Raw genomic sequence first — 9,577 nt, 5'->3', positions numbered from 1 at the left:
CGTGATATCATTGTTCAGCGCCAATATACAGTGGACTGATCTCTATACGTGGTTTTCTTACGGTCTTGATCTAAATCATACGCGGTCACTTTTAGTATACTGTACCTATAATGCCATCTTTTCATTTTCCGATCGTTTTGGGATTTATTCCTCTTGCCTACTACGCAACGTATCATTATTATCCTCTCCTATGACCTATACCGCCGCGGAGTGTAAACACAAACGATACGTGACGTGACTGCGGCGTTTGTCGTTTGATGAATGGTCCGGAGGAGGCTGTGCGTATTTTTAGAACCGTGATCGAGTCCGGCACGCCAGATGGCGTCACCTGTACGTTATACATATATTATAATAATGAGTATATCGGGGCGCCGCCCGACAACACCCGCCGCCGCAGACGCTCCTCCTCCAAATAGAATATTATGTGCGGTACGCGCGTTCGTCGTCATCGCCGTTCAGTATCGCGTGGTGTGCCCCTCGTGCCTAATCGTCCGTTCTGCGAATTCGTACAATTTTATTCGCGGGTAGAAAAAAATCATTTTTATAAAAGTTTTTGGATTGCTGGTCCAACAGATATGCAGCGAAACGAATAATGATCCGCATCATCTGTAAGACACCTGACCACAGTATCATGTTGATCGTTTATCTCTTGTTGGTGTTATGCGCCGGACGTCTTATCGATGCCGAAAAAGGTAAGTCCATTCTCTGTGTAACCTTACGAGTTATGTTGTATACACAATTATTATTTGTATACTAATAATATAATATTATTAGACTCTAGTAGTAACAACAATAAAAGTTTTGAAAACCACACATCCACACAAATCAAAATTTGCTTTACTTAGTGAATACTGACACAACGGCATGGAGTTATTTATTCAAAAATAAAACACAGTTTTTTTTTTAGCCATATGATTAGTAGTAAAGCAAGATTGGATTGGTTGACAATTTAAAAAAAATGAATATATAAAATATTCCATAAATATTCAAATAATAATATATTTATTACCTATATATTAAACACCATTCATCAGAAAAATACATAATTTTATTTTAATTTAATTTATATTAATTTGATAATTTTATTACTGTTTATTAAATTATAAAAAAGAATAGTGGACAACATTTTTGGTATGATAGACATTCTTCATGTTATGTCAATGAAGTATAATCAACATTTTAAACTATAGAATTTTATAATTGCTTACATTAAAAAATATTTTGTTAAAATTTTGGATATATTTTATAAATTTAAAATCTATGTAATTAACATTTTTCACTATATTCAAACATATTCTTGAAAAAATTGTATTGCTAAATAATTAATTTATTATATACATAATTTTGTCGCAATTTAAACTATAAATATTTGTTATAAATTATGTCAATCAACACTATTTGGGGTGTTTTAAAAGTTTAAATGTGTAATCGGAGTAAAAAAAATGGTATACATATAATTTCATCGTTTTGTATGGGTATCTATAAATTTCTATTTTTTTAAAAATAATATTCTTTTTTGTTTACCTGCAGCTAAGCAGCTATGTTGTAATTTTAAATTTACACTACACAAATATGACTTAGCGCTATGTGTATAGAGTCAGGGTAAAATATAAACTCAGTGCGGACAAAATATTCCCTCCATAATGTACACACGAACAATTATTAATTAACACACGCGTCATATTATTATGTTATTAAAGCAAATAGTTTATCTTTCTCGTTGGTGACATATAGACCATGGAACGGCGTGTAGTATTGTAACAATAATTATTACGTCACGTTTCTAATTGATCACGATTCTGACATGACAGGTCGTCGAATCCATCAGCACCGTAGATCTGCAATAAAAATAGTATAAACTATATGTATTATGTATATAATATATATATATTTACCTATTGAATAACATCGACACTATAAACAATATATACCTCAATCGTCTATAATCCAGTAGGTAATTCAAATTTGTTTTCCAAACGTGTGCGTTGTTCACGCGTTTTTCCGTAGACGTTAGCTGCAGCATACTTTACCGACTAAGATGCTATATAAACTCGTATTCCGAAAAATGTATACATAAAAGTAAAAAAAAAAATTCTGTATCGAATTTCGTAAATACCCATTGAACACGTTTCCCGGCCGGTGGCATGCGTGTAACGAAAAACAGACGCCGATACGAAAAACACGTGTTGGAGTGAGTGGTGGTATAATACTATATGTATGCATACGTGATGATGACGATGTATATATTACATATGTATGTTCAAGCGAGAGATGGTCGCGCGTATTAGTCATTTTTCTCTTCCCCCGATATAGTACAAATAATAAATAATAATAATATATAACCGTTAGGCCATAAACGTCGATGAACAGTTTCTGAAGTACAAACATGTTGCGGGCATATAACTATTAACTATATATATATATATATATATATATACATTAAACACTCATCTGAAACAGCAAAAGGCGATTACGGACATATCCCGCGCGCCAGTGAGAGTGCAACGTTGTTCAAACACGCGAGCTTCTAAATGGGACGCGCGGGCGACAGACCATAAGGTTATTTCCGACTTGAGACCCCGTGTAACGTGTCAATGGGAGGGTGGGAAGGGGATCTCCGCTGTGCGAGTACACGAAATCCGAGATAGACCATATCATAATAATAATACCGTGTACTAACGAGGCGCCGTTCGTCTGCCGGGCACAAGACTTTTTAATCGGAAATAATTGAGCATGATAAATGCGAATTTTCTCGCGCCGTCGCGTACACCCGTCGCGCGCGGTTCGGGTTAAAAATACTCGTGGACCGGCTAGGGCGATATACTTGGCCTATCGCGTGTGTATATAGTTATATACTTGTTTGATATATATATGTATATATATATGAATGCACGTTTTCCCGGCAGATAGTGACGGACTCGCGACGGACGCAATATCGTAATAAAATAGGAACGTCACATTTGACGTCGTATAACATCATATTAACTACGTGCATATTATATAGATACGTCGGGCGCGACGATAAATCGCGAAATCGCATGACCGGGTGGTCTACGCACGCGCGTACAGACTCTCCACGGGACCCGACACCGTGTTCGTACACGGTATACGTATCATTTTATTATTATTATTATACGTATACATATTATTATAAACTGTACGTACGATTTCGATTGTCTTATATTGTATTATATTTGTGTGTTGACAGCCAAGTGTTGCGGCCGCGTGACCGGGAACTGTAAGAGAGCCTGCGAACAAGTGAGTACCCAAACACCTATATATATATATATTACACATATACAAATATTATATACGACGCGTGTATAACCGTCATATTGTGCTTATTGTGATTCATACATATATATACACGAGTACACAGAACCGTATTATACTTGCCTAGATATATATATATAATGTGTGCGTGCTTGAGACGTAACGCGATACACGTCACTTGGACATATTATATACACATATACACATATATGTATAGGTAGTACTATATATTATGGTCACCGCGATGTATAGGTACATCATAAATTACAATACTTTAACGTATAATATATATAGTACTGCACATAGCGTACTGCAGGTATATACGCGCGCTCAAATATACTAAAATATATTATGCGTATAGATATTTTGTGTAGGGTATAGTTATATTATATACAGAGTGATGCGGTGACCACGACCACGGATACCGCACGAATTTGATCCGCAACCGCTGCCTTTACACAATAATAATAATAATGTATACAGTCTTGACGACCGGCCAAGTCTTGTGCAGTTGTGCGTTATGAATTATTGTTTATACGCCGACAACGCGCATCGACTGCATATATGAACGAATAATGTAAGTTTTGCCAAAACACGTCTGCTTTCATAAGTTATTTCGTCCGTCAGATATTATTATACCTATATTATAATATACATCGCGTATATACCTATACCATCGACTGAATTATAATATGACGTTTTATACCGAATACGTTTCGACGTTTCGTAGAGCGCGCGATATATATTTTTCAGTTTTTCACTCTCGTATATCTACACTTACACGGTTACACGTATATTATGTTATACGTGCGCGTAATTTGGAAAATTGTTAAACGAAACATAATATATAATGTCATTACGAAGTCGAAATAGTACAGTCTTTTTAACGCAAAACGTGCTATAATTTTCATAATACAAATTTCGTAATTTTTTTTTCAAACCCCGGTCCGGATTGCTTTAAAAATTACTTATTTATATTTTTATCACTGTGAATTTTAACGATTTTGTACGTTATAAAAAATTTATTTTCGATATCTATTATAATTTACAATGTTTGTGTACGAAACATTACATAGAACTACATTTCACCAAAATTCTACCATCTGCAATGTTTGTAAAAAATTATTACTAATAATTTACAACTATTATAGTTCAGAATAGTATACAAAAGATAAAAACTTTAACTATCAGTTCACTCCTTTTTCTATCTATCTAAACTTAGAACACTAATAAATATATACTTTGGGTTAAAATATTCCAAATTTTTCTAAAAAAATATTCTGCAGCTTTATAGGTAATTCGATACATTTTAAAATATGTACATATAGTTTTATAAACGGCCATATGGTATTTACAGTTTTATACAAACATAATATACGGCTGAAAAATATGCAACACGGAGATCATCCTGTACATGTACTGTAACATCAAAAGACCCGTTCGGTATTATAATATTATACTTATGATAAACTATTAATTATTGTTGTATAGTATTAGGTAGTGTATTAAAGGCTATAATAGAACAATAATTTCCCTGGCAGCCGAGCGTTTTGTTCGCGCATTCGTGTCCACGAGAAAGACGCGCAAAAAACAATATAACGCCCCGGTGACAGGTGTATTATGTGAGTTTGCATTTTTTTTTATTATTATTCTTTTTCGCTTGTTTCGCACACGATTTTTGTTATCATTCTATATACAAAACGCGTCCTAACACCTTGTTCGCCACCGGTCTGAACGACAGTCGTGTAAGCTGTACAAATCATACAATATCTAACAATATAAAATCTACTGATTAAGAAATAATAAAGAATATGATAATAATATGTTCGTCAAGCACAAAAGTCTTATATTTTCCTTATTATATTGTCTGGGATTGCATTTTATCCGTTCATTAGGTACACACATTGCACGATTGCACACGTAGACATAACGTGTACGAACAGTTTTGATCTCGATGTACACTTACGTGCGAGTTTAAAGTCACCAGGACGTCTACTAAAACCTATTAAACATTTATCGGATTCAAATAAAATATTATTTTTACTTTTTTGGTGTTCTCGTTGCAACGTTTAGGTAGCTGTGTTTAAAATAACCATAAATCATATAATTACTTAAATAACTATTATAACGACTACGTTTAAATTAATATACCGAATCACTATTATAATACGTATACTTATGTACTCTCGTATTTATCGGTAAAAATCAGGTACAATTAATAACTATATTGGACATTATAAAAAGCTTAATTCGATAAAAAAAATATTTAATCGCTTCATTTGAAAAATGTTATGGTTTAATAACAATACACAATAATAATAATATTATAATAATACTTAAAAACGCTTTGTTTTTTTTTACTAAATATCTAGAATCAGTGGAATCTAAATTTTAAGTTGTTTTTATATAATCCTATACAACTATTATAAACGTTTTTCTTTTTAAATATTTTACTTGTTAAACATTTATATATTTATTTAATTTTCACTTTAACAAATATATTTGTGTCTTGATAAATAGTTAAGAGATCATAATATATTTGTATTAAATAAAAATAAATACTTAATAGTTAATAATTTGTATTTTATGTTTCTAATACTGATATCATTTTTTCAATTTAGTCATATAAGTACATGTTTTTATATAAATTTATGGTTTACAGATTCAACTTAATTTTAACATTATTATATTATTTAATAAAATTTTCAATTCTTGAAATTATAACAGGTGGTCGGCATTCACGTAAATAATGTTTATAGGAAACAAAGAATTTTTTCAGTCAATGATCGCATGTGTCTCTTCAAACCAACTCTCTATTTTTCGGCAATATGTTAATGATTCCTATTCGATTTTAATCGAATATACGTTATTATAACATTTTGTAATTGAAACGATTATATTATTATTATTATTATTACGTCTCAAAATAAAAAAATATATTATATTCACAATATAATATTATATAGTCTCATATAGAAGTGCAATCTTGATCAAACAACACCGACTGCATAATGATATTATAATGTACACCTCGTACAAATACGATCGCGTATACATATAAATATGAACACGGACGGAATGATCAAATAAACAATATTATATTTGACGTATCGTGTGCGGGATGTGTACGAATCTGAGCCAGGAGTTTTTTTTATTGCCCTCGCCGTGCCGTTTTATTGCGTCGGGACATAAAAACCGTCAAGAATTTTTTGCGGTATAAAAACAAAAAAATAACAAGTGAAACGTTCGTTTCGAATATTGTCTATAATAATAATATGCCTTTATGTGTGGTTATAATAATAATATTATATAGCCAGCGATTTGGTCTCGATTTTATGTACTTTAACGGCAGCTCACCCGCGTTTGTCGCCGACCAATTAAAACACGGCTCGTCTACTTGCTGTATAAGATAGAACAGCACTACACTAGGTTGGTAGGTTAGTATATATAACGATGTAATTTCGTTGAAACAAACGGATGTATTTACACCTAATTTGGTCTAAAAAATAAGATAATTAAGTCAAAAAAATATCTTAATTGAGTCCAACAAAAATTAAAATAAAACAAAAAAATTGTTCTTCTATTTTTACACACTTAGGACTGGCAATATTATAGTTAGAGACGTTAGAGTATCTATTGGTAAAAACTGGACTTAATTAGGCATATTATCAGACAGAATTCAGCCATATATATGATTTCAAATCTATGTAGGACTAAACTGTAAAACTCCCAAATGGACGTGTCATTTACTCATTTGCGTCAAAGAACAACTGGCTAAACGAACGATATTCATAATATATTTTATTCAGATAAACGAACAATCAATTAATCAATGATCGATTAAATGCTTAATATATAACCGATATGTACAGTAACTACAAATCACTGGCGAATCTAAAACGAACGTTATTTATGTAGTAAGCAATGCAGAAACTTAAAAAACACATCCGGACATCTCACGCGGCCGGATTAGATGACGACTCGTAAAGTCGGACAATTCAATTTTTAATTCTCATTACGCTCGGAAAACACACGTAATCAGTCCGTCCCCGTATTGTGAATACAATATATTTACCTGAGTCGTTTGCATTTCAATTATCGAGTACATATTAAATTATAATCTACTTCAATATCGACTTAACTGGAACTTGAAGAGTATAATATACAATAAATATTACAATATGTGTGTGAAAGAAAAATCAGAAAAACAACAACAGTATAGTTTCCTGAGAATTTCTGCGCTATGTGTAAAAACGGGGAAGTTTCTCTGCTGTGTTGCAAGTAAATAATTTCGACTGTAGTGAATTTGTTAAATTTTAATTCAACGGTAATCATTGCATTTAAATATTGACTTTTTGTCGAAGATGAACTAAATTTCTAAGAATATTATAATAAATAATATTTTATATTGCTATATTTCAGTAATTTATTTTCTATTAATAATGGACTAAATAAAGACACGTATGATAGTTTAACTAATTGTTGACATAAAAAAAATCACATATTATATTGTGTATTTTTTTTTTAAACTTTTTCACTAGTAAGTAGTAACTATATAACTTTAATTGTTTAAACTTTTGTTAAGTATAGTGTAGTGAATAAACAACATTTTACCAGACATTTTCTCCTGTATCTCTCGTGTCAGTTTTATCACTTATGAAAACTTAATATAGTTATAAAATTAACTACCTAAATACTAGTTGAAAATTTGAATTTTGATAATTTATTTATCAACAATTTCAGAAAAAATATTCTGCTTTGAATTTTAAAATTAAAAATGTTTGTGGTTATTCCAAAAGTTTTAAAAAAATGTTGTTTTATGAAATATTTAAAAAAAAAATACTTTTTTAGATACTGAGTGTTTTATGTAAAATAAATCAACAACTATGTCGTACATGTTATCGGCTGCTGCAGCAGATTAAACTACTACCTATATAGTATATATATAGTATGAGTATAATATACACAATAACAGTCAACAATTATCAGTCGATACATATAATAATTACGCGAAAAATGATTCGATTCCTGGGACGACGAGTGAATATTACATTCTGACCTGTTGTTAACATACGATTACGTTGCATGCGTGATGAACCGTGCGAACATTGATATAACACAATTATAATTTATAAATTAATATGTTATAACATAGTAGTAGCAGTATTATTATAATATTATAATATGGCAATAATATTATTGAACGCTTCATAATCTTTTATATTACATGACGTCGTGGACAAAGATGATTTTGAGTAATTCTTCCTACTGGGGAGGCCGTATTATAAAAAATAAATATTGTCTATAGATCATTATCGCGGTCATAATCGTTAGCAACTAAAGACGTCATGATTTTTTTATCATAAAATATTTAACTTTTAATACTATGATGAATTACAATTTATGGAAAATAAATATTTTGCGATTGATTGATACAATACTATGTAATGTTGGATCGAGATTGCGTAGAAAAATAATATTATCTCTTCTTTATGACTTATCCTAGGATATCACAAAGATACTTTTTATTGTGTATATACTAACATATTATTAGGTATATATATTATGGACTTATAGTGAATATAGTAGGTACCTCCTATATAATATTACAATATCCTGAAGTCAAACGTATCCAATGACCTACCACGGATGGAGATAAAAATTAAACGGCTATTTATTAATGTCATGAGATCGGTCGGAGGTGTGAGATTATCTAAACAGCTGCCAAACCTAACGAGTAAAATTTACATATTGATACCACATAAGGCGACAATTATCTCGCCTCACATTAAAAAATCCATTAAAACCGCATTAGCATTCATCATTTACATATTATAGCCACCTAGGTTGGAAAACACTTTAAAGTAACGTTATGGCCGTGTGTAATGGCGATATATGTATACTAAAGTATAAGTACGCCATCCACTTAAACAATTGACTTAACTAAGAGGTTCGGTTTTTTTTACGTATACGCGCTTTAACTAAAATTTAAAAAAATATTAAATAGTTTGCACAGATTGTATTTAAGGACGCAAGTCCAATATTTTTTGTTGTTATACAATCGTTCTTAATAAGACTACAATAATCATAATTTATTTACAAAATCAGAAAGAAAATATGCATAGTACTTCGTGAAGATACACATACATTATATTATGGTTAAGTTATAGCATGCACAGTATTATATTTTTATAGCATGTGAAATACAGCCGATACAGATACTTATAATATACTATATTATTGTGGTTACTATAATTACACTATTATAATTATCTGTATATATCATACGTCTTAGATAATAAGT

At 31.0% G+C, this 9,577-nt stretch overlaps 1 protein-coding gene across 1 annotated transcript in view; it reads left to right on the top strand.

Moving 5' to 3' along the window:
- The first annotated feature begins 445 nt into the window (after window positions 1–445).
- The window catches only part of LOC132919364 (reversion-inducing cysteine-rich protein with Kazal motifs), a 47,722-nt gene continuing 38,590 nt past the window's right edge, over window positions 446–9,577 (top strand). Inside the window, exons 1-2 of the mRNA XM_060980930.1 lie at window positions 446–692; window positions 3,209–3,258. Of these exons, the coding sequence (XP_060836913.1) occupies window positions 593–692; window positions 3,209–3,258 (150 nt within the window). The 5' untranslated portion in view covers window positions 446–592. The remainder of the gene's footprint in view (window positions 693–3,208; window positions 3,259–9,577) is intronic.

This window comes from Rhopalosiphum padi, chromosome 2 (assembly GCF_020882245.1).
Source record: "Rhopalosiphum padi isolate XX-2018 chromosome 2, ASM2088224v1, whole genome shotgun sequence".
Lineage (NCBI taxonomy): Eukaryota > Metazoa > Arthropoda > Insecta > Hemiptera > Aphididae > Rhopalosiphum > Rhopalosiphum padi.
Note: the sequence above shows the minus strand (reverse complement) of the source record. Positions and strands in the feature narration are given on the sequence as shown.